The 26,823-nt window shown below is 37.1% G+C and overlaps 1 protein-coding gene across 7 annotated transcripts in view; it reads left to right on the top strand.

Moving 5' to 3' along the window:
- Positions 1-783: 783 nt before the first annotated feature.
- Positions 784-26,823, top strand: part of STAP1 (signal transducing adaptor family member 1) — a 42,691-nt gene continuing 16,651 nt past the window's right edge. For 6 of the 7 annotated variants that reach the window (XR_003968430.1, XM_030313766.1, XM_030313770.1 and 3 more), the window contains exons 1-6: positions 784-993; positions 9,426-9,497; positions 14,780-14,893; positions 17,368-17,424; positions 20,364-20,536; positions 22,277-22,405. Coding sequence is in view for 6 of the 7 variants with exons in the window: in XM_030313766.1 (XP_030169626.1) it covers positions 874-993; positions 9,426-9,497; positions 14,780-14,893; positions 17,368-17,424; positions 20,364-20,536; positions 22,277-22,405 (665 nt within the window). In the remaining variant the exon portion in view is untranslated. The remainder of the gene's footprint in view (positions 994-9,425; positions 9,498-14,779; positions 14,894-17,367; positions 17,425-20,363; positions 20,537-22,276; positions 22,406-26,823) is intronic. The other variant, XM_030313771.1, reaches the window with a different exon arrangement.

Genomic DNA, 26,823 nt, shown 5'->3' with positions numbered 1-26,823 from the left:
CCAGTGTTTCCTTCCCCCATCATTCCTTGCACAGTGCTCGGCCAAATCCAGTCTCTAAAGGACCGTTTCCCACGTACAACTACTGAATGCATTTGGGCCCCAATGTAGCTTTCTAAATCTTACCGTAGAGACCCCATCTATGCATCTTCGCATCAGTGATCCACAGCTCAGAAAGCATAAAAGAACAAAATAAAAGTTTGAAGTATTACAGCTTTCTCTGCCAGACATATTTTGCCAACTGGTAACCCATGAACTCAAAATTCTTACTGACAGAAAAGTAAAAAAATCCCATGTTGCCATGTGGTTTATATTTAGTGGATCATCAAAATAAGCATGGGATAAGGAACTCCAATCTTTAAAAAAATGTAAGCAAAGCTCAGTCTTAAAAGATTTACAACAGAAATAGTACTAACAAAATTATCCTATAAAGTAATTTTTAATGGAGTCAAGTTAATTCAAGTCATATCTTGTGGGGGTAAAGATGGAAAGCAATAAATAAAAGAAGGTGGAAGAAAACAAATGTGACCTTGATGACTCCTCCAAAGTTTATAACCTCCACATCGGTTCTTTTCATCCCCTGGTGATATTAATCTTCTATTTATTTTGCTACTGTAATCCTCAGTAATTCTAAATTTGCATAGAGATCGCCCTTTCAAAGTTGGTCTATGCCTGTTCTCTCTCACCTCACAAAAAGTAAAGGAAAAGAGTGTGTGTGTGTGTGTGTGTGTGTGTGTGTGTATGTGTGTACTGTTGGTGGTTAAATATCGAGTTGGGACTTCCTCTTTGAACAGTTGCTTTTTCCTCTCACACAAAGGAGATCTCATTTTGTTTGAGACTGGATATAGTTGAAATCAAACCACACACCAAGAGGGTATGATGGATAAGAAGCCCCCAAAACCAGCTCCTCGCAGGATCTTCCAAGAAAGGTTAAAGATTACTGCTCTACCTTTGTACTTTGAAGGTTTTTTGTTAGTCAAGAGGTCAGAATGCCAGGTAAGTCCATAGATGATAACGTTGCAACTAGCAGCTTCTGCCTTAATATAAAATTTGTTTCATGGTGATGTGATGTGACAAGTGCCACCTTGTTTCTGTTGTGATTAAGCCCTCTTCCCTGAGCTCAGAAATATGATGCCAATTTTGCATAATTATAAAGACAATGTGTGGCTTAAGCACATTCAGGTATATATGTATGTATTATATATAATAATATAACATTCTACTGTTAAGTCACCAATGTAAAAAAAATTGAATAAGCTACATTTCCAAAGAATTTATGTAAACATAACAGAAGATTTCAGCTTGGAAGATAAAATGTTTGATATTTTTTTCTATTTACTAGTATGCTTCCACAATGACTTGTATCACTTAATACAAAATACTATGATTGAAATGAAAACTTTTGCTCTTCCTCTTAGTTGTTTGAAGTTTACAAATAATGGTAAAATTATTTTTTAATAGTAAACTTTTGTAAAAATAAATTATGAAAATGCTAAAATTGATATTGTTTAACATTAAATATAGTTGTATATTCTAAAAACATGAAGATAGTGACTTGAAAAGACAATATGTAGGTTGCAGTGTATGTAATATGTACACTAAGATATATAAATACATTCATTCTAACAAAATTCAAAAAGCAGTTCATATTTTTTAAAATGTAAAAATGAAAAATTATAATTAAATAAATTAAAATCAGTGCTTTGAAAATACCAGTTATGGATAATTTGAAATTAATGAGAGAAATAAACATGAAAGTGTCTGTTACTAATGAAAAAAGAAATCATTAAGCTGGGTCAAATTTTATGAAATTTTAAAAGTAACAAAGTAGCAAAAAGTTAAGTGTTTCAAGAAATGTCATCAGAAATGTTTAATAATGATAATAAGATATGTTTTCTTAAGATTTATTAACAGAAAAATTGTGAAAATATCTACAATAGCACATTTGAGGTTTTTGTAAAGACATGGTAGTTTATATTCTGTTAGAGGTGTTAAACATGTATTAATAAATTTGTCAGTTATATTAGAATATTTTTTGGTTCCTCCTACATGCTTTTATTTTTTGCATCTTTTTCTTTTTTTCATTTTCATTTTTTTAAGTTTATTTATTTTTGAGAGAGAGAGAGAGAGAGCCTACACAAGCATGTGTGAGAGAGGAGCAAAGAGAGAACAAGAGAATACCAAGCAGACTCCACACTCTCAGTGCAGAGCCCAGTGTGGGCTCCTTCCCACCAACTGTGAGATCATGACCTGAGCCAAGCTCAAGAGTCGACCACTTAACTGACTGAGCTACCCAGGTGCCCCCCCCCCCTTATATGCTTTGAAAGTGAATTCTACCTTGTCACAATAGGTTAGCCACATGATTACTTTGGCAGGAAAGAGGAATTGGGAAAAAGAAATTTCTAATTTGTAATTAAAAAAAATTTTTTTTAATGTTTATTTATTTTGAGAGACACAGAGACAGAGCTTGAGTGGGGGAGGGGCGGAGAGAGAGGGAAGCACAGAATCTGAAGCAGGCTCCAGGCGCAGAGCTATCAGCACAGAGCCCGACGTGGGGCTCGAACCCACCAACCGTGAGATCCTGACCTGAGCCTAAGTCGGACGCCCAACTGACTGAGCCACCCAGGCACCCCTCTAATTTGTAACTTAAATTTGATTATTCATTAAATGTTCATCGAAGTATTTGTAATAACTGTTTCTGATGATGGTTAGCAGGAAGAACAAGGATTTTAGAGTCAGTAAAACATGTCTTTACCTGATGGTTTTGCCACTTAAACTGCTTGTGATCTTGTGGAATTTACTCTATCTTCTTGAGATTCAATTTTCTCAAACTATAAAATGGAAAAACTACAACTTGCCACCTAAAGTACAATGCCTGGAATACAACAGGTGCCCAACTAATTTATTCACTCAAACAGTGTTTATAGTGTGTCCCCTATGCATCAAGCACCCTACCGAGTTCCAGAGAATATAAATATAACACAAAGATCCTACCTTCAAGAGGCTTAGTCTACAGTAAGGAGTGATGACTCTCTTACCTGACTGTTACTCTACATTTTCTTAGAAAGCATACTTTGAAATGGAAAGAATAAACTATAGATATAAATATTTCTGATGAAATTGACTTGTTTCCACTCGAATTCATAGCAACATCTTTCACTTGTATGTCAAGGAGAAGAGAGCAAGAGGATAACAATATTGTCTACTTATAGGGTGGTTTCAAGGATTAAAGAAGATAACATATAAAATACCTGGCTTACACTAAAGGTTATATTCATTCATTTTATTATTTATTATAATCTTATTAACATACTAAAATCAGTTTTGAATCCATAGGTACGGTTGAACCTTAAACAACATGGGTTTGAACAGTGTGGGTCCACTTACACTTGGATTTTTTGATAAATATAGTACAGTGCTATATATGTATCTTTTTCTCCAATCATTTTCTTAATAACATTTTTTCTCCAGCTTACTTTATTGTAAGGATAGATATATAATACAGATAGCTTACAAAATATGTGTTAATCGACTGTTTGTGTTACTGGCAAGGCTTCTGGTCAGCAGTGGGCTATTAGTAGTTAAATTTTTCTGGAGTCAAAAGTAATATGTGAATTTTTGACTGTGCAGGAGGGTCCGCACCCTAACCCCCTACATTGTTGGAGGGTCAACTGGTAATATGGCTCAAAGGAGAGCCACAGAGCTAGAGCGCTAGTGAAAATAGAAGCTGTGAGAAAAATCTAAGGAAAATAATGGGATTTCTAGGCAGCAGCGAAGTGCTTGGGAACCTTTAAAAGTGAAGGAAAGCCAGGGATATATGGAAGGTTATCTTTAAAAGAAAATGGGATAGAGGAAGTTGGGATACTCTGCAGAACGTTAAGTGGGGTCTTTGTTGAAGGAATTCAGAACATTTAAACTAGAGGAAATATAACTGAGGACTAACCTGGTCTGTAAGGAGATCACACATTTAGAGGTGCTTCCTAGCTATTTTTGTGACAGGGCACTTGTAAGAATTTAAGGATTTTTGCCCCTAGGAAAAGGTACCAACATGTACCATTTTAAATGCAATTCCAGAAAGTCCATGGATCCCAGGTCAAGAATCCGTTAAAAATACATGATCTTCATGAAAAAGATAATGTGGACTTACTTAAACCACAGCACGAGAATTTTGGACTGATCAGGAAGATTTATTTGATAATAAGTGCTATTAAATGCCACAACAGGATGCCAGTGAAAACACAGTTTTTGCAAATGGGGAAAATTCTCATTTTTCTGGAACTGTTTGAAATTAAGATAGAGGTGTGCCTGGGTGGCTCCGTCGATTAAGCGTCAGACTTCGGCTCAGATTATGGTCTCGTGGTTCATGAGCTCAAGCCCCACATGAGGCTCTGTGCTGACAACTCAGAGCCTGGAGACTGCCTCGGATTCTGTGTCTCCCCCTCTGCCCTCCCTGCTTGTGCTCTATCTCTCTCTCAAAAATAAATAAACATTAAAAAAATTAATAAAAAAATCGGAGATAGAACTTGGGCAACATTTCATAGTTTCTTCAATCTGTGATATGCCTTAAAAACAATATGTATAATATGTCTTTTTATTAACTTGAACATAATAATGTGGTCACCATATCAGTGTCAAAATAACATATCTCTGACTAGTCCTCACCACTAGTTCATTTAGAATTATACTGGTATATTTATAAGAGCTTATCCAAAACTCAATCAAGACTGTGACCCATTGGTCTCTGCGTACTGAATATAAGTTTGATCTATTCTTAGGCTTGTGGCTGTGGTTGAAGTTCACAGGGCCTATCGTTATTTGTAATCTTACCTTTCCTCCGGGCTGCCTTTATTCTTAGCTCACTACCTTTGTTCTTGCTTCTTCCCCCCACCCCACCCTTAATAAACCCTCCTTAATCCTTTCCATGAATCTGTATGTTTATCAGTAAAACTCTTATTTTTCCCTGATTAATTCTACCCAGTTCATATCATTCTCTCCTGACTGAACCACCTCTGTAATTTTTCTTAGAAGCATAGATGGTTGTCACCTGTATGTATAGAAGGAACTCAATAAGCTTTGGCAATGAGGGATTTTAGTTTTCCTATCATATGGCAGGTTAATACCCATAAATCTAATTTGGAAGACGAAGAGAGTGGTACACTTTGATTTCAGAGTTTTCTCTTGCTTACTTTTCCTCCAAGAATCATAGAATCTCCAGTTTGAACTTGATCTTAGATGCCATACTCCAGTAAAACCACACACCCTGTCATTAAGTTCTCCAACCAATTTGCCTGCATTCTGATCTTCCCTCTCTCCCTCACTCCCGTCCTAGTTCCAAATTATAGTGTAGCTTCGACTTGATTCCTGCATGGCAGAGGCTTACCAGTAGAACGGGATGTGAAAGGCTTAAAAAGAGAGATATGATTGAAAAAAAAAGTCCCCCCAAATCAAATTGTTTTATTAATCAGAAGTCAAACTTGAGAAAATCCAAGTACTTTTCAACAGAGTGGCTAGACACTTGCATGGTTTTTATAGAACATCTGCCTGATTATGGAGACAGTATATATTGACAACTTTTCAAGCCAAATTTCCCAATGCAGTTTTATATTTCTCTACTGAAGACAACATGAAGGCACCCTTTCATAGTATATGTGAATGGAGATGGGTTTCATTACTCTGGTTCACAAGATACCCTCCCCTTCTCATACATAATCCCATTGAAGGAGATCTATTTTGGAGATTTTTGGATGACACCACTGTCACACACACATACAAATCTCCATCCTCAAAAAGTAACATATGAATAATGAAAAATGCAAAGTACCTGTTAATAATGTGAGTGATGAGGTAATGCTTTTTTTTTTTAAGTGGCTAACATTTATGGTCCACTTGCTATGTCCCAGGTCCCATGTGCTTTACACACAGTATTATTCCATTCAATCTTGAACAACTCTATAAGGCAATAGCAGGAGGCTGGTTTCTACCTCTATTCTTGGTCCTCTAGCAGTACACTCTCACACAGGAAACACAGTGGTCATTACCATCATCATCATCATCATCATACTTCAGTGCTTTTAATATATTCAGAAAGTTGTTCAACATCACCACTATCTAGTTCTAGAACATTTTCATCCTGCTAAAAAGAAATCCCATTAGCAGTTAATCCCTCTTCCCCTGCTGTATACATTTTTATATGCATTTGTTGGGATTTTTTTCTGTCTCCCAATTTTGAAACCAATTAAAAATTAAGACAGAGGAATCCCACACAGATCAATTAGGTACTTTTATCATTAATAAAATCTATTGCTATGTAGTTTAGATTTATGGCCAAAACAATGCTAACACTTTATACCAGATTTAGGTAGGCTTGAGCTACCTTGAGTCACTCACTAACTCAGTTTAAAAGCCACAAGCCTACCCCTCCTGGAGGCCCTTTACCACATGGCAGGACCAGAAAAAGAACACCTACTCTCTCCTAATACGCTGAGCAGAGAGAGAATAGAAAGGGGCTAAGTTGAACATGTTGCCTCTTAATTCACTCTGGCTGTACTGTGCAGGATAGATTGGAGGGCATAAGAAGGTGGCAGGGAAACCAGGTAAATGCTATCGCAATGCCAATAACACATTGGCTAATTCTTCAATCCTATGCCCCTTTGAATTGGTCTTTTCTATGTTAATTTGTTCTTAGCTCAGGAGGTATCAGCAGGTTCCTTATATAACATTATAGCCAGCTCTCAATTAGGAGGTAGGATGGACTGGAAAGACCACAGGGTTGAACAAAGAAACTTGTCCCACATTCCAACTCTGCCCCTGAAGTAGATTGCTACAGTAATACTACCAATTTGTTCAAGCCTCACTGTATGCATTCCCCCTTTGAAATGTGACTTCTCTGGTCTTTCATGAAGAGATTGACTTTATTTTTCTACCCCTTGAAATCTGGACTAGGTCATGCTTCGGTAAATGTGACAAAGGGAGAAAATTAGAAACCTCACACATTAGGTTTGCCTTCTCTTGCTCCTGGGAATCCTTCTGCCAGCATGTGAACAAATATAGGCTTACCTGACTGGAGACAAGACCCTGTGGAGTGAGACTCTGGTTTTCTCAGTAGAGTGTTTCCCAACACCAACAACCAATTCTCTGACTCTCTGGACACCATCTGGCTGTTCAACAATTCAGCTGAATTCTGACACTACCTATCCAGATGTAGTGCAGACCCCACTGCTTAGTTAAGGGCACAGTCCCACAAGACTGCCCTCCACTTCAGTCACCAACTGAAAGTCCCAGACCTCCTATACTTCTGACCAGCTCACTATAAATCAAAAGGTGCCATGATTCCCTCTGAAGACTTTATAATTTATTAGACTGGCTCACAGAACTCAGGAAGCCACGTTACTTACATTTTCTGGTAAAAGATACAAATGAACAGGCAGATCAAGAGGTCCATAGGGCAAGATCTGGAAGGGCCCCCAGCACACATGCTTCTGTCCGTACTGAGTTTGGCTGTACCAACCTCTCAACATGTGAATGTGTTCACCAATTAGGAATTTTATCAAATCACATTGTTCAAGAATTTTTATGAAACTTAAATCTCCCAGCCCATCCCCCATTTTTCCTAGAGGTTGGTGGGTAGGGCTGAAATTTCCAACCCAGTAATCAGTTGTCCTTTTAGCCACCAGACCTATCTTGAAGCTATCCAGGGATTCCATCCTAAGTCATCTCATTAGTATAAACTCAGGTATTACGTAAAGTGACTCATTACTAGTAACAAAAACAGTCCTACCATTCAGGAAATTTGAAGGGTTTTAGGATCTCTGTGCCAGGAAATGGGGGACAAAGACCAAAACATATTTCAGTTCTGCATTCCCAGCTAGGACCCCAGGCAAGTGTGTGAGGCCACCCCTAGACCAGCCACAGTGAAGTATATCCAAAGAATGATCATCCAGCCACAGAATAATGGGAAATAGCAAACATTTGCTATTTTAGTCCACTAAGTTTGAGGGTGGCTTGTTACACAACAAAAGCTAACTAATATAGCACTTTATCAGCCATGAAGAAAAAGGGATAAAATAGTTCTACTAAGAACATGAGAAAGATGATTGTTGTAATTCAAAATGAATTTAATCTTGAGCTTCGTGGGAACCAAGACAAATAAAAACAAGATGGGTTACAGAGTTTCCACTATTTGAGAAAAGAAGTATATCAGTTCTGAAGAGGTGAGAAACAGTTTGATGGGCTAAGAAAGGATAAATGGTATGTCAGTATTAGAGACACAAAATGCCATAATACATAAAAGTGTCTTCACATTTATAAGCATAAGAAAAAAATCATGTAATTCTCTTACATTAATCTTCAATATAAGTCAAGATAATCCAGCATGTCATAAACATTGAGCTTATTAAACTCTAAAGGAATGATTAACATGTCTATAAAACGGGAATTTTTAAAAACATGCTTTTGGAAAGAGCTGGGTATGAAGGTAAGTATTTACACTTGGAAGGATTTTATTCTCGAAACCCCCATGTCATTCTTTTGTACTACAGCCAGTCTTCACAGAATGTAAATTCCCCTTATTTAAATAACTTTCACTTGAGTGAAATGAAACTAGGTTATTTAAATTTTTTAAACCTAAAAAGTTGTATTTCTATAAAACCCATAATAATGTGAATGTAGCAATAATGAATGAAATTCGGACTTCAATGTTTAGCTTTGATGTTAAACTATTTTCATGATTATGAACTATTCCATTGCCTTTATTTATATAAACATACACTATTTATAGGACCCACACTATAAGCCATGTACTCTGCTAAGTGCTTTACATATGCCAATTTATTCAATCCTTTCAATTGTCCTGGAATCTAGATATTTAATGCTTGTCCTATCTTGACCCCTAAATGGCTCCTCTTACAGGTGCAGGCTTCCACTGATGCCTACATAAAAAGTCAAGTGTCTTAAATCAATGGGGAAAGTTTTGAAAAATGACCTATTTAAACACAAATCAAATTACATCCTTACCTCACACCTTATGCTAAAATAAATTTGTGAAAGATTTAATCAAGACCTAGATGTAAAGGGGAGCCCGGGTGGCTCAGTCACTTAAGAGTCCGACTCTTGGTTTCAGCTCAGGTCACGATCTCAGGGTTTGTGAGTTCAAGTCCTATGTTGGGCTCTGTGCTAACAGTGCAGAGCCTGCTTGGAGTTTTCTCTCTCTCCCTCTCTCTCTGCTGCTCCTTGCTCTCTGAATGAATGAATGAATGAACTTTAAAAAAAGGAGTTAAATGTAAAATTAAGCCATAAGTTAGGTGATTTATCTCAGGGTAAAGAAGAAACCTATATCAAACAGCAATTAAGGAAGTTACAAAGAAAAGTGGTAACAAGAAAACAGTTGACTATATACCAATGAAATAATGCTCTTAATTTCTTTCCCACAGGAGTATAAACATTACTGGACAGAGTTGAGAGGAACTACACTTTTTTTTTATTCTGACAAAAAAAGTCCAACAGTAAGTAGTTAAACACATTTGACTGGTTCAATTTTTTCCAATATAGACATGTTATATAGTTTTATTCATTTGGGGTTTTCTGTCTCTCAAGAGTAAAGATATTCTAGTAAAACCAATTCAAATAAGAACATTGATATCTGTGGATACTATCAGATATAAGACCTATGGTAAAGTTTCCAGGGCACCTACGAAGAAGATATAAACTTGTGTCTTTAGTTTTGCATTTTTTTCTTTCTGATCCCAATGGTAGAAACTTAGTTGAAAAGTGAAAATTTTAGCTAGGTAACAAGATACAACTTGCTTAATGCCAAGGGGTAGCCTTAATTTCCCCAGTTTTTTATCTTGCTGTATCATGCAGTTATTATCCGAAAGAAACTAGGTGATCCCCAAAGCCTCATAACATAAAATATGTCACAATTTAATTTTTCTAGGGAGACGAAAACATAACCTGCTAAAGGGACTTCTAAGAGCTTAAGCATGAGAATAAAGAGATTCTGAGATTTATTTATTAGTATTAATTTCAAATAATTTATTTTTATTTTTTTTATTTTTACATTTATTTATTTTTGAGAGACAGAGCATGAGCAGGGGAGGGGCAGAGAGAGAGGGAGACACAGAATCTGAAGCAGGCTCCAGGCTCTGAGCTGTCAGCAGAGCCGGATGTGGGGCTTAAGCCCACGAACTGTGAGATCATGACCTGAGCCCAAGTCGGACACTCAACCAACTGAGCCACCCAGGCGCCCCTATCAAATACTTGATTTATATTTCAATTTTTCCACAAAGATCAAAAACTGTGTATTTCATTTTTCCCACAAATAAAATGTAGCGTTTTAGTGTCAAATGTTTGCCTACCATGGAATGCTATAGGAGATTTTATGATCTAGTAACTTGTTTAAATACAAACATTTTGTACCATGGATGCAGTAGCCCACAGTTCTTGGAACATCATTATTACATGCCCAGATTTAATGAAAGAGACAGAAAAAACAGCCTTTGTGATGTATTCCACCTTGCAGGTATTTTAGTGCCATTAGTGGTAAATTAACCAGAAATCATTTAAAAAACAAACAAACAAAATGTGTTGAGCACTGGGTGTTACACGTAAGGGACGAATCACTAAATTCTATTCCAATATTACACTATATGTTAACTAATGAGAATTTAAATAAAAGATTGAAAAAAAATAAGAACATGCAAAAACAAACAAACAAAAACAAACTTAAAATGATGACTTTCACCAGAGTTCTGGACAGGTAAGATTCATATGGAGGTGTTTTCAAATGCCATAATAAATTTTAATAAAATGAATCCCTCTGTTGTGCCTTCCAACTTCCTACTGATGTCAGTGAGACTATGAGAGACCCTGGTCTAACCCTTGTACAGTATACATAGTGGGTGAGTGAATAGTTATTGCTCACTTGTTACCTGGCATGAGGCAGTACAGCTTAGTGAGTACAGCTTAGTGACTGCCACCTGGTCTTCAGGCAGACTGCCTGGCTTGTTATCCTGTCTCTGCCACTGTGAACTGTGGGTCTTGGGCTAGTTGCCTAACCTGTCTGTGTCAGTATATCAGACAGGGAACTGGTAGGAAACAGATGACATCTCAAATTGGGCATTTTTTTTTTAAGATTTTATTTTTAAGTAATCTCTAAACCCAACATGGGGCTCGAACTTACATATGCCCCTAACCGAGATCAGGAGTTCATGCCCTACTGATCAAGCCAGCCAGGAGCCCCTCAGATTGGGAATTTTTGAAGAGAGCTTAATGAAGATGCTATATTCAAAGCAGTGGACAGGATATAGGAAAACTACAAAGGATAGAATAGAACTCTGAGGCTAGGAACAGTTCCCTACTTTGATGCCCAGAACTTAAAAAAAAAAAGTGGGAGAAGAGTGAACAGAAGTATATGACGATGACTACATTGAGAGGAGTAAGATCTTTGACTGAGGAAGCAATTGCATAAATACCTCACTCTCCTCAGGCTTCTGATCTCCTGCCAGTGTTAACTAGGGTCCAACCCAATGGGAATAAAGGGGCCCTTGATGTTGTCCCCACAGGTCCCTCTCCTGTGCACAGCACTGTGTGGTAAAGGGATAAAAGGAAACCCAGGGAAGCAAATAAAAGATCTTGTCCAACATCATTTCCAAATCCCTAAAATTAGGATAAAAAGAATAACCCATTACATGAGGTTATCAAAAGGATTAGACGAGATAATGAATGTAAGGACTTGAGAGATGAGCTGCCACATAGCACGCATTCAAGCATTTTACATACATTATCTCATCTAATTCGCATAACAACTCTTCTGAGTGGTATACTATTTTAATCACCACTTATAGATGAGAGTAGTCAAGTTTAGGGATTCAGAAGTTGTACAAGATCAGACAGTTAATGAAAGGGGTACCATCCAGGTCCTGCTCCTGAGCCAACATTCTTAACCACTATGCCATGAACAGACTGTTACAATGAAATACTGCAGAATTGTCCATCTACCCATTTTGTTAAAAGAGGGTGCAGACTTTAGGAAATTTGGGGAGGGGGCGATAGTCTCAGGAGAAAGCATAGAGATAGAACAGGTAGTAGGGAAGAATTTAAAGCTGCCTTGACATATTTGAAAGACTGTCAGGAGGTCATGTGAAAGAGTCAATGAATTCGTTTCATGTTATTACAGAGAAAGAGGACTAGGACCATTGGATGGAAATTAACTGGAGGAACGACTGTGCCTTAATACAAGGAAAAGCTTGCTAGCAGGCAGAATGGCATAGAGGCATAAGTTCCATGTTGTTTGAGATATTCCAACATAGACAGGATGGCTACAGGGAGGGATGCCGTGGAGAAGATTCAAGCATCAGATGGCAGCTGGATTAGACAGATGACCTTTAAGGCTCTTTTCAACCCTACAATTAAAAAAAAAAAAGATAAAACTTCCTTTCTTCTAATCAATAGATCAGCACTCTATCTAATTCGGCCACTTCCTCCTCTGTTGCTTCCTCCTTTGTCTCAGCAAAGTTTACTTAGCTTAATCTAGACAATCCATCAGAAAAAGATTTGTGTGCAATTTTTTTAATTCTGTCCTGCTTCCCTTATACCTTTCCGTCCATTTTTAATTGCTCTTTGTCCATTGAAAATAAATAGGTCAACCCAAATGAACCCACAACTTCATCATTATAGAAATAGGTCTGGAAAAAAAATTTACTTACTTATTTTTCTGCCTTACTTTATTGAGAAAAATAAAATAAGGACACAAAGCAGAACCTAGTAAAATAAGTTCTATTGGGCAAAACAGAGGAAAATAAAAAAGTCAAGAATGAGGCTAATTCAGAAAAAAAAATTATGCCATACAAACTCTACTATACTTACTGGAGGTGGATTTGATCTTCCCACACTAGAGAACAGGTCTGACCAGCTGCATACAGAGTAGCCCATATATACCAGTTGTTCAGAAGAAATATTCTAATTGTATTGGGCTAAGAGAGGAATTTCTTAATAGGATCCTTATAACCAGCGATGTGATAAATGTTGAAGAAGAGCATTCTTGAAAAAATCATGTGTATGAATATATGTATACAAGTTTATTATAAATATTACTGATATAAAGAATGTGTAGCACAAAGTTGAAAAAATAAAATATACAATTTTTAAAAAAATTTTCTTTCTTAAAAATTTTTTTTTAATGTTTATTTTTGAGAGAGAGAGACAGAGTGCAAGCAGGCACAGGGAGAGAGAGAGAGGGAGACACAGAATCTGAAGCAGGCTCCAGGCTCCAAGCTATCAGCACAGAACCCAATGTGGGGCTCGAACTTACGGACTGTGAGATCATGACCTGAGCCGAAGTCAGACATTTAACTGACTGAGCCACCCAGGCGCCCCTACAATATTTTTTATTATAGTTTCCATATAGGTAATTGATTCTCACAGATACTTTCATTGATCTTTCTGAACTTGGATCCACAGGCAACTAAAATTGCAATTCAATCATGATTTGACAAATGCAGTTGTCTTCCAATCTGCTGTTTCCCTAATAAATTTGTCATTAAATTTATTTGTCACATTTGATATGAATGTCGAGTGATATTTTTGTTTACATTAATGATAAGAGGAAAGCAAAGCAATAATCATGTATGTTAGAACTTCACCTATTTTGGGAAGCCTGGGTGGCGCAGTTGGTTAAGCGTCCGACTTCAGCCAGGTCACAATCTCGCGGTCCGGGAGTTCGAGCCCCGCGTCAGGCTCTGGGCTGATGGCTCAGAGCCTGGAGCCTGTTTCCGATTCTGTGTCTCCCTCTCTCTCTGCCCCTCCCCCGTTCATGCTCTGTCTCTCTCTGTCCCAAAAATAATAAAATAAAAAAAAAAAAAGAACTTCACCTATTTTGATAATGACATGGGTAAGTTCTTTGCTAAACAACATGATAATTTCTGAATCATGGGACAATATTTTGTCAATTTTTTTTGTTCTGTTCACAATGAAAAAGTTTCAGACACAAGAAACTTTAACATTTTATCTGCTTTATTAATATTTTACCCCTCACTTTGCTACCCAGAGCCCAGCAAACTGGCCCTTGACCCAAATCTAGCCAGTGGCCTGATTTTGTACAGTCTATGAGCTAAGAATGTTTTTTACATTTTCAAAGTGTTGTATGAAAACAATAAGAATTTGCAACAGAGACTCTGTGTGGTCTGCAAAGCCTGAGACATTTACTATCTAGCTTTTGCAGAAAAAAAACTGCTGGCTCCTAGGACAATTAACAAAACAATAAATCAAGCCCTAATTTGTAAGGTTTACCAATTTCCAAGGTGTAAATACTCCCACCACAGCTGATTTTAAACTATCAATGTGACTTTCCTGAATTGGGAAGAAAGGTATGGTAATACACTGTTAGATAGTATTTCCCTCAAACAGAAATGAGGATGTAAATAACCTCAAGGGCATAGCAAATACAATGTAGTAATATAATTAGAAAATAATGAGTTTTGAATTTTAGTTACCTTTGTTTTTAATATAATTGTATGTTTATATAATTTAATTTTTAACAGCTGTGTTTAGTGACTGGCTTGCAAACTTCCTAAAAATGAAAAAATCAGCTTTTGCAAAGTCATGTGGGCCAGGTCCAGCACACCATCACAGAATACATCTCCAAATGCCTTCTGAGTTTGGAAGGCTTGCGATGCCCAGTTGAAAGCCAGAATTTCATGCAAGGTCCAAATCAGTTATGTTCCTCCTTTCTAGAACTAATGTATGTTACCCATGAAACAATTTAATGAGATTTCCCTTATCTTTGCAGTATGTTGACAAGTTAGACATAATAGACCTCACATGCCTTACTGACCAGAATTCAACCGAAAAGAATTGCGCAAAATTCACCCTTGTTTTACCAAAAGAGGAAGTGCAACTGAAGGTGAGTGAGGAGACGCAATTAGTTGGAAACAAGTTGTTATAAATAGCACTCGCCTCTTCACAACCCATTGGGCTGAGGTAAAGAGGAATCGTAAGAGGACCTGCCAAGTCTCATTCTTTGTTCATATTTCTTGCCTCTTGCCAAAAACTGCAGTTTTCTAAATAGGGATTTGAAAGGGCCTGTCCACTTGTTTAGTATACAAGCACATTGAAACCATACACTTCTGTCCTCTGACAAAGTCAGAGATCCCACCTGGTGTTTTTAAGAAGTTGTTCTTGAGTTGATACTTACCAAGTTCCCAGATGAACCTGAGACGTGTCCAACATGATACATGTTTGGAACTACTGAATTAGACAAACCCACATTTCACAAATCGAGAGATATTTTGCAAGGCAATTGGCCTGTACTGTAATCTTCAAAAATATCGCCGTGACAAAAGCCAAAGGAAGGCCAGACACCTGTGTCCAATTTTGGAAACTGTGGCGTATGACAGCTACATGCAGTGTGTGATCCTGGACTGGATTCTGGGCTAGAAAAAGAAAACAAAAAACTATAAAGAACATTACCATTACAATTAGAAAAATTCAGAAAAGAACTGTGTATTAGATATACACCGTTTGTGAAAGATGGTATTAATCTCATAAAACTCTAAGCCCCACACGAGCAGAAATTTGTTTGTTAAATTCATCACTGTACAGCTAGCACTTGCAGAGAAAAAAAGTTTTTCTTGAATTGACATTCAAAGCGAGCCAGTTAAAGTCAACCAACAATTACCGTGTTAAACGTATTGTTGCAATTGAATAAGAAGTTGTTCGAGTTGGCCTTGCAAGCACTGCTCATGAATCTTTACAGTACCGTAGTCCCCCTCCCCCCCTTAAAGTGGTTACAGTTACCCGTGGTCAACTGCAGCCTGGAAGCAGATGGTCCTCCTTCTGACCTTATCAAAAGGTCAGTAGTAACCTAACACTCCACCACAAGGCCTACGTCATTCACCTCATCTCATCGTGTAGGCATTTTATCATCTTGCACCATTGCAGGAAGAAGGGTGAGTACAGCACAATAAGATATTTTGAGAAAAAGACCACATTCACATAACTTTTATTGAAGAATATTGTGATAATTGTTTTATTCCATTACTGTTGTTAATCTCTGTGTCTGATTTATAATTTAAACTTTATCATAGGCATGTATGTACAGGAAAAACATAGTATATGTAGCATTTAGTACTATCTTCGATATCAGGCATCTACTGGGGGTCTTGGAATGTATCCCCATAGATAAGGGGGAATACTGTACTAGGAATCGCTTGTTAGGAAATCTAGACCCTACCCCTAACCCTGGGCCCCCGATTTTTTGTTTTAAGCAAACTTCCCAGATGATTCTGATATGGTGGATAAAGAACACGAGATTGGAACCATATGTCTGGGGTTGAATTCTGGCTGTTTTATTCATCAGCTGTGTAATTGTAGGCAAGTTACTTAACTCCTTTATGCCTTGGTTTCTTCATCCACAAGTAAGTCTTTACTCAGATGTATCTCTCTTACTGAGACTACCTGGACCATTTTATGAAAATTGCAACCCTTTTCCTCTCCCCTAGCCCCTAATGACATTCTCAATGAAATTCTCAATTACCCTGCTCTACATTTTATTCTCCCATTTATTTCCTTCTGATGCTACAATATTTACTTACTATTCTACTTATGATATATTATTCCATAACTAGATCCAAAATTCCAGAACAAGGATTAGTATTCTGTTCTCTGATGTGAACCAGCACCTAGAATAGTGCCTAGCCCTTAAGGTACTCAATAAATATGTTAAATGAGCAAATCTATAAAATAAAAATTTCTTAAAGTACTTTTGCAGAATTACCATAAAGATTAAATCATTTAATGTGTGAAGTACTTAGAACAGTAGCTGCCCCTTATAAATACTTAATAAATGTTGGCTATATTAGTAGGATTTAGAGCTAAGAATTGGAAATTTTTAAGGACTAACTATATTGGTCTTACCTGGTTGCAAACTTAAAGCCAGTCAATATTAAATACCAGTGGGGTGGATCAACCATTAACTCACACATTGCAGAAATAAGTGAATAACATTTACTTTTTTAAAAGTAAATGTGTATGATTTTACTTGTTTGGTAAGCAGATAGATTGAAGCTATATACTTCTGACAAAAGAAAATAGTTTTGGAATTTCATAACATATACATTGTCTTAAACAAAAAGGAAAATGAATTGTTTCTTCCTTTCAACTAATTTAAAGTGCTTTAAAAATTACAACTGACTTTTTAAAACAACGTGCTTCAATAGAAAGATATGCAATTTGTCAACCTTGCTGGGTTTTGATAGCTTACACATTTGGAGTCTTATGAAACAATCATACAAAATTCTAAAATTACCTGAAGTTAATAAAAGTGTTAATGTTCACACTTATGTCTTTTCTTCTTTATGTTTTTGTTTTCATCTTCAGACAGAAAACGCAGAAAGTGGGGAAGAGTGGAGAGGCTTCATTCTTACAGTAACAGAGGTAGGAAGGACATTACTTTTGATTGATCCATTAATTCAACAAATATTTACTGGACACTGACTATGAACCATACAGAGTGAAAAGGGTAAAGTGAAGATACAAGAATTGAAAAGAACAGATATATACCCGTACATTTACTCATGAAATTTATATTTGTATGAGGTGGATGGAAGGAAGAAAGGCAATAAACAAAATAGTTTAAAATTGTGATAATTGTTATGAAGAAAATAAACCAGGCCATGTGCTAGCTAGAGAGTAACAGGTGGTCAGGGAGATCTACTTTTTGGTCTTTTGACACAATGGTTCTTTGTATATGTTGATAGTTACAGCTTATATAGCATCATCTAAAATACTTTCCAATTCCTTATTCATTTAATACATATTTATAAAATGCTGAGATGAATTTTATGAATAACATAAACAATATAACAGAAAGACCATCAAAATGAATATTCACCTTTAAACATTTGTTTAGTCTTAAGACAAAAGGATGCTTACCTGTTCAACTCCCATGGCATCTTCTCAGAGACAAATAGTAAGATCTACTGCTTATAGTTAACAGTTGCAGCAGGATGTCTACCATTATTTTAAGTGAAGCTTCTGTAGCAACTGTCTTATAAACATTAGGTACTTTAAGAGCCAGCCCCCAAAGAAGGACCATGTTCTCTGATACTTTTAGAGAAGAAGTCAGTTAAGTACAGACTATCCAAAGCGAGTTCCTAAGTAAAGGCTTTGCAGTCACATGAGATAAGCACTGCACTTTACTGAGATGATGGATGCTGGGGTTTTTTTAGGTTTCCTTATTTATTTTAAGAGAGAGAGACAGTGCAAGCAGGGGAGGGGCAGAGAGAGGGGGGGAGAGAGAATCCCAAGCATGCTCCATTCTGTAAGCACAGAGCACAAAGTGGGGCTCAATCTCATGAACTGTGAGATCATGACCTCAGCCAAAACCAGGAGTCAGATGCTTAACTGACTGAGCCACCCAGGTGCCCTGATGCTGGCTTTTTATATCAGCCAATAACAGGTGAAAGTTAGACGTTCAGCTACCTTGTAGGGAAGTCTTAGGAGGTTAGAAAACTGGACGAGTTAAAGATGTGAAAGACATTTTGACTTGTGTGGAGGAAGAAACTCAATGGGGAAGTCCATTGATGTTGTGAAAAAGCATCTTTATGTGGCACAGCACTTTTATATTGGGCTACAAGTATCCCAAGGGTATATGAGTAGGTATCAAAGAGAATACCAAAACCACTGGAAAGCCTTGGGGTGCATCTACCTGGTACACTAATTATGTTTTGGCAAAAAGAAATTGTTTTTTAGTTTTTTTTCCTTAAGTTAAGGATAAAAAGCATTATTTTAATTAAAATGTACATAATTATATTACAGAATGCAAAACAAAATTCATGTGAATTTCCAAGAGAAGAACAGTTGTCTTAAATTTTGTGCTGTATGAATGTTGTTTTTTACTAGCTTCCCTGAACACTCTGTGTACATTCACACCATGCTGTTGTTAGGACAGCTTTACCAGAAGTTTGAGAAACATAGACTGTAGTTGAAAGAGCAGAAGGAAAAAAAAAGAAAGAAAGAAAGAAAGGAAAAGAGAGAAAGAAAAGAAAAGAAATGAAAAGATAAAAAAGAAAGAAACTTTGCTTTTGAATTAAATAAACTGGAGTTTGAGTCCGCAATTTTCTAGCTATGTGCCCCTGTTAGTTATTTAACTTTTCTGAACCTTTTTCTTTCTCCTGAACCTTTTTTTTTTTTTTCCTATTTGTAGAGTAGGGACAACATACCTATCTTATAGTATCGCTGTGAGGATTTGCAATAGCACAATGCTTGGGACATAATAGGCAATTAATAAGCAGTACCTTCCTCATTAGTTTCTCCTCATTCTATTATTTTATTTTCTGGATTGGTATATAAGGAAATAACTGTACTGATTATTAGTTAGCTTAGCTAAGTTATCCAGAAAAACAGTCTCTAATCATTTTTTATTGTGTACCCTTATTCTGTTTTTATTTCAAACTTCACAAACACACATATATGCACATATATAAGATATAAACAATAGGAATTAATAAGCACATGTAAATAGGCCATAAGGAGATGTAAATCAGGGGTACGAATATCAGGAGGGTGTAGGTTACTCAATCCAAAATACATCTCTAGAGAAGGCTAAAAGAAACTAAGTACAACAGTATCATAATCCTAATGTGTGAATGAAAATTTGAAATACACACACAGATACACCGAAGTCTAGACCTCTGGCTACAGATGCTCGGTCATGTAACGAATAGTTCCACCTGAACCCTATGTTGCCATATGGCTGGTGCAGCGAATTCCAGGTTAGCTGTGGGACAGCAAGGCACCTCACTGGTACTTTGGGACTTAACTGGCAGCAAGAACTAGTGAGGTCAGAATGAAAAATGAGAGATATGTTGTTACTTGAATTAGCCTGTAGTGCAAGGTGGGTAGACTTTGCTATGTGCCAGGCCAAAAGGAACAGTTCTAGGAAGAATGAAGAAGATTGGGCACATTGTGCAAGTTAAAGCTGTGTGGTTGGCTTCAAGGCAGTTTTTTTTTTTTTTTTCTTATGTCTATTTTTAAGAGACAGAGACAGAGAATGAATGGGGGAGGGGTAGAGAGAGACAGAGACACAGAATCCAAAGCAGACTCCAGGATCTGAGCTGTCAGCACACAGCCCAATGTGGGGCTCGATCTCACAAACTGCGTGATCATGATCTGGGTCGAAGTCGGCCACTGAACTGACTGAGTCACCCAGGTGCACCTCGAAGGCAGTTTTAAGACACCAAGATCCTCTATTCATGATCCTCTCCATCCATGTCAGATAACTGAAGCTCCTTAGGACCACAGCGGTCTCCTCTTTGCTGAAATCACTTAGTTACTCTGCTTTCTTGTTTGCCTACTGACTTAATTGGTTTCAGCTGTCAGTTCCCCTACACGTGTCACTCCTTCCTGGGCAAGTAATTCGACTGCAAGAAGTCCTAGAGAGAGAGAAAAGGAGGAGGATTGAGACAGAGCGGATACCGAGTTCAGCTATAGAAAAGGAGCAGGAACCTACTGAAGATTATGTGGATGTACTGAACCCTATGCCAGTGTAAGTGTACCACAAACTCTAGTTTGTTTATTAGATTGTTAATATTAATTTCTAATTATCAAGGAGAGTGAGCCATTGACCTCATTAAACCAGGGATAGTAAACTGTCTTGTGGATGAACATTAGATCTCGGAGTAGATGCCACATTTCCTCTTCTATGTCATGATCACCAAAATTCAAAATGCAGGTTTTACCGCACAGGAAATCCCCTTCCACCCACACCTTTAGACCAAATAGATATTCTTTCCAAAGCTCAACCCTAAATAAAAACTGCTATGTAGAAGGAAGGAAAAGATGTTGGTTTTTTTTTTTTTTTTAACCATGCAACTCCATGGTTGACTGTTTTTCTGTCAGAAAATTAGACCAAAGAGTTTCAAGTATCTGAATGTTCTATTCAGTTGTCTAATCAGTGAGTACTGATTGAGCTTGTACTTTGAGGAAAGCCCTGTGAACAGTGTAGAAGGTGTTGGTGGGAAAATGAAGAGGCACAGACAGGCTGAATCCAGCAACATCCTTATTTTTCACTCTTATATTGCTGAAAAGTGTGGCTAAGATTGGGATCCCTTTCCTCCTGAAGTCGCGGTCTTCTTGTCAGGGAAACTTACGCTGGTACCACCTGCGACATCAGGTTCTGCTCTGTACAGTCTAGCTGTACTATAATTGCTGACACCTGCCTACCATCACTCTCAGCTGAAACCAGTGACATTTGAAGGACTGATAGGTTAAAAGTCACACAAACTGCCTCTTTTTCTTTTTTCCTCAATAAAACAAGTAATATGTATTTTTACAAATAGACAAAAAGAATATTAAAACCATTCTTTTTCCCACCACACAGAGATATTCACTGTTAACTTTTTGGGGAATTGCATATCTTGCCATATTTTTCTCTGTTGAAAAAACCCAGACTTTTAATTGACTACAAAATTTATTATAAAAATGAGAAGTGCTTTCTTAAAGATCTATGCATTAAAATAGCATCAATGCCATTGGAAAGCCATATTATACTAAAAGGAGTGGATTCAGATATGCTCTTAAATATCAGTTATTTAAAACAGAGACCATAGAAGAGAACCATCTGGGGCGCCTGGGTGGCGCAGTCGGTTAAGCGTCCGACTTCAGCCAGGTCACGATCTCGCGGTCCGTGAGTTCGAGCCCCGCGTCAGGCTCCGGGCTGATGGCTCGGAGCCTGGAGCCTGTTTCCGATTCTGTGTCTCCCTCTCACTCTGCCCCTCCCCCGTTCATGCTCTGTCTCTCTCTGTCCCAAAAATAAATAAACATTGAAAAAAAAAAAAATTAAAAAAAAAAAAAAAAAAAAAAAAGAACCATCTATAGAAATGTTTTGTATCCCTGAAGAGAAACCACCAACCAGTATTATTTATCCAAGAGCTTATTATAAACTGAGATCATGAACTGGAGATATACTATTAATTCTTATTTTAGATTTTCAAATGGTAATGGTGATTACATATTGACCAGTAGGTAACTTTTCAGATCCTCTTTGGTTAAAGAAAGAGGTTTGGAGGGATAAGGGAAGAAAGACCTTAATTAAGCATAAGTGTACTTAATAGTGCCCCAGGCTTGTAATAACAGTAATTATATCATTGTAATTGTAGTAATAAAACTGGGAATTAAATTAAGAAAAATTAATAACTACAGTGCTTAGAGTTATTTTGGTAGCATCTTTTTCAAGTAATGATCTTCATCAGTTAAAAAAATCCTGTTTTTCATCTCACCTTTATAGATGTTTTTATGCGGTGTCCCGGAAAGAAGCCATCGAGATGCTTGAGAAGAACCCTTCTTTGGGAAATATGATCCTGAGGCCTGGTAGTGACAGCAAAAACTATTCCATCACTATCCGGCAGGGGATAGAGTATGTTTAATTAAAAAAAAACAAACATATGGAATTGTTAAAAGCACGGTATCACTTTAAAAGGCAAAGTCACACAAGATCAGCAGCTGCTGTGTGTTTTGTTGGGGCTAAAGATAGAAACACAAGAATCGAGAGAGAATGTTATAGAAACAATGCTAAAGACTGAGCCAAGGCTAATATTTACTGCAGGGAAGAAGAAGAATGGACAAATTACTTTGATCTTGAGTATAGTTCTATTGTTCATTCATTTCAACAAATATTTATTGAACAACTACTAGATGGCCAAGCAATATGTTAGGTACTGAGGATGGAGTAGTGAACAAAACATCATCCCTGGTTTAAGGAGTTTACATTCTTGTAAGGAAACATGGACTATAAATAAATAGCATAACTAAAAAGTCATATATATGGTAATAAGGTCTATAGAAGTAAAATAAAAGAGGATGAGGGAGATGGGAACTGTCAGAGACGATATGTAGAGAAACGTTTTCTTATTGCTATTGTTGTTTTAATACAGAGTGGTCAGAGAAGGCCTACTTTATTAACTGACATTTAATTAAGCAGAGGCCTGAAGGAAGTGAGGGAACAAACCTTGCCCAGGTCTGGGACAAGAGCATTCCCGGTAGCAAGTGCATGTGCCCAGAGGCAGAAGTCTGGGTTTGTTCAAAAACAGAAAGAGGCTGCTTGGTGATGCCAACAAGGAAACAGTGGTAGATGAGATTCCAGAGGTGAGGGTGGGGACCAATTACTCTAAACCCTACAGGTCATTGTAGGGACCTGACCTGGGTTATATACTCTGAATGACATGAGAGGTCACTAGACCGTGATGAATGAAGACGTGACATAATCTGACATCTATAAAAAGGACTGCTTAGGAGTCTGTTGGAAAGGTGAATAATTTCTTTCTGGTAAAGTGGCTTACCTTTGATGAGATCAGTAACACATACAGAAGTTGATTTTTCCATGTAGCTAAGGTGGTTGGATCTTTGAAGGTCCACTCCAGCTCTCAGGGTCCATGAAATCTCACATTTCAATAGGTACTCTAGGTTAGTTAACACTTTAACAAATGATAGTGAAATTAAAATACAGATTTTTATCCTAAATGAAAATGTTCAATAAGTAATTATCTTTCATATAAAAATATAAACAGAACTTTGATTCTTGAATGTATTATTCTTTGTGGGGATAATATTCCATCAATTATTTTAGCTGTAACATTATCTACCAGGCCACTGTAAATATTAAATATGAAGACACTGACTGTGAATAAAGGCAGTAAAGAGAAAATAATTACAGTGAGCCATGGCCCAATCAGCTTCATCACTTGCCAATTACTCCATATAAACAGGGACTTGTCTTTATACTTCAGCCATGTGCACCGAATAGATGGCAAGAATGATAGATGGCAGATCAGATCCTGGTCCTGTGTGTGAAGAGACTCCGTGCGTGTGTCATTTTCCACAATGAATATCTATGTTAACTTAATGTTCTTGTGGTTTCATTATTTTTTATTATAATGCCTGACACTTGGGGTTGATGTATTTTCTTTAATTTTTTTTTTTTTTAGTTTATTTATATTTCATTTAGAGAGAGAGCACAAGCAGGGGAGGGTCAGGGAAAGGGATAGAGAAGACCCTAAGCAGGCTCTGCACCATCAACACAGAGCCTGATGTGGGGCTCGAACTCAAGAACCTTGAGATCATGACCTGAGCTGAGATCAAGAGTCAGAGGCTTAAGTGACTGAGCCACCCAGGTGCCCCGGGGTTGATGTATTTTCAACTAATATGGTAGAATATCACAGATTAGTCAATTTTAATTTATTTGATTTATAATTTAATTGATTATTTTGAAACAAATCCAGAAGAAATAAAAATTGACTGCCATTAAATATAGGGGGGCTTAGAAGCGTCCCTGGGAGAAAAGTGAATTTTTCTGCTGAGTAAATCTTGGTCAAGAAACTTGTCCTTTTTCACGGTTTGGGCAATTGAATATCACATAGAGTACAGAATGCTTTTAACTAATTTACTTTCGCTTTAAAAATGAAGAGCATATAAAACTGAATTAAAATCTATTTCTCAGATTTTCTAAAAAAAGAAATTTAATTGCTTGAAAGCTAAATCACACAAGAGAGTGATTAGCTTTTCTTCCTTCATTTTATTCTTGGTTGGATTGAGTGTTTGATCCATCAGTATGTGAACGCTGTGTTATTATTCTGTATAAAATGAACAAAGTCCGGAGACCTAATGACTCTAAAGACTGTAAAGTTTCCTGCACAAAGCAGCCTGGTCTCTTTAAGGTGGTCTAGATTACCCCAACTTTTGCATTGCATTTTCCATACATGTGAGCTATCAGAAATAAGTGTTTTCTTTTTTTCTTTCTAAGTTTATTTTTTGAAGCTTTTTAATTTTTTTGTTTCTTTTGTTTTTATTTATTTATTATTATTTTTAAAATATAATTTATTGTCAAGTTAGCTAAAATACAGTGTATACGGTGTGCTTTTGACTTCGGGAGTAGTAGATTCCCATGATTCATTGTTTACATACAACACCCAGTGCTTATCCTAATTAATACCCTCCTCAATGCCCATCACACATTTTCCCCGCCCCCCCCACTCCCTTCCACCCTAAGTTTGTTCTCTGTATTTAAAAGTCTTTTATGGTTTGGCTCCCTCTCTGTTTGTAACTATATATATTTTTTTCTTTCCCTTCCCCAATGGTCTTCTGTTAAATTTCTCAACTTCCACATATGAGTGAAAACATATGATATCTATCTTTCTCCGACTTATTTCACTTAGCATAATATCCTCCAATTCCATCCACGTTGTTGCAAATGGCATGATTTCATTATTTTTCATTGTCAAATAGTATTCCATTTTATATATATATATATATATATATATATATATACACACACACACCACATCTTTTTTATCCATTCGTCAGTTGATGGACATTTGGGCTCTTTCTATAATTTGGCTATTGTTGATAGTGCTTCTATATAACATTGGGGTACATGTGCCCCTCTGAATCAGCACTCCTGTATCATTTGGATAAATTCCTAGTAATGCTATTGCTGGGTTGTAGGGTAATTCAATCTTTAATTTTCCGAGGAAACTCCACACTGTTTTCCAGAGTGGCTGTACCAGCTTGCATTCCCACCAACAATGCAAGAGGGTTCCCCTTTCTCCACATCCTCGCCAACATCTGTTTCCTGAGCTGTTAATTTTAGCAACTCTGACTGGTGTGAGGTGGTATCTCAATGTAGTTTTGATTTGTATTTCTCCAGTGATAAGTGATGTTGAGTATTTTTCATGTGTCTGTAGGCCATTTGGATGTCTTCTTTGGAAAAGTGTCTCTTCATATCTTCTGTCATTTCTTCACCGGATTGTTTGTTTTTTGGGTGTTGAGTTTGATAAGTTCTTTATAGATTTTAGATACTAGCCCTTTATCATTTGCAAATATCTTCTCCCATTCTGTTGGTTGTCTGTTAGTTTTGTTGATTGTTTCCTTTGCAGTGCAAAAGCTTTTTATCTTGATGAGGTCCTAATAGTTCATTTTTGCTTTTATTTCCCTTGCCTTTGGAGACATGTCAAGTAAGAAGTTGCTGCAGCTGAGGTCAAAGAAGTTGTTGCCTGTTTTCTCTTCTAGGATTTTGATGGTTTCCTGTCTCACATTTAATTCTTTCATCCATTTTGAATTCATTTTTGTGTATGGTATAAGAAAGTGGCCCAGGTTCATTCTTCTGCATGTTGCTGTCCAGTTTTCCCAGCATCATTTGCTAAAGAGACTATCTTTTTTTCCATTGGATACTCTTTCCTATTTTGTTGAAGATTAGTTGTCCATATATTTGTGGGTCCAGTTCTGGGTTCTGTATTCTATTCCATTGGTCTATGTGTCTGTTTTTGTAAAGCTTTTAAAAAATGTTTATTTATTTTGAGAGAGAAAGAGAGAATGAGTGGGGGAGGAGCAGAGAGAAAGGGAGAGAGAGAATTCTAAGCAGGCTCTGAGCTATCAGTGCAGAGCCTGACACGGAGCTTGAACCCACAAACTGTGGGATCATGACCTGAGCCAAGATCAAGTCTGGCCACCCAGGCACCCCTAAAGTTTATTTATTTATTTTAAGAGAGACAGAGCACAAGCAGTGGAGGGGCAGAGAGAGAGAAGAGAGAGAATCTCAAGCAAGTTTTGAGGTCAGGGCAGAGAGCCCAACACAGGGCTTGACCCCATGAACTGTGAGATCATGACCTGAGCCAAAATCAAGAGCTGGATGCTTAACCGACTGAGCCACCCAGGCCTCCCAAAATATAACAGTGTTTTCTGCTGTAGGTGTGGTTTGTGACCAAATGCAATATGTTTCTATACTTAGGATATGAATTTCATGCCATAGTGTTTACTTATATTTGTCTGTATTTAAACTCC

Source organism: Lynx canadensis, chromosome B1 (assembly GCF_007474595.2).
Source record: "Lynx canadensis isolate LIC74 chromosome B1, mLynCan4.pri.v2, whole genome shotgun sequence".
NCBI classification, from domain to species: Eukaryota; Metazoa; Chordata; class Mammalia; order Carnivora; family Felidae; genus Lynx; species Lynx canadensis.
This window is presented reverse-complemented; position numbering and strand designations above follow the sequence as displayed.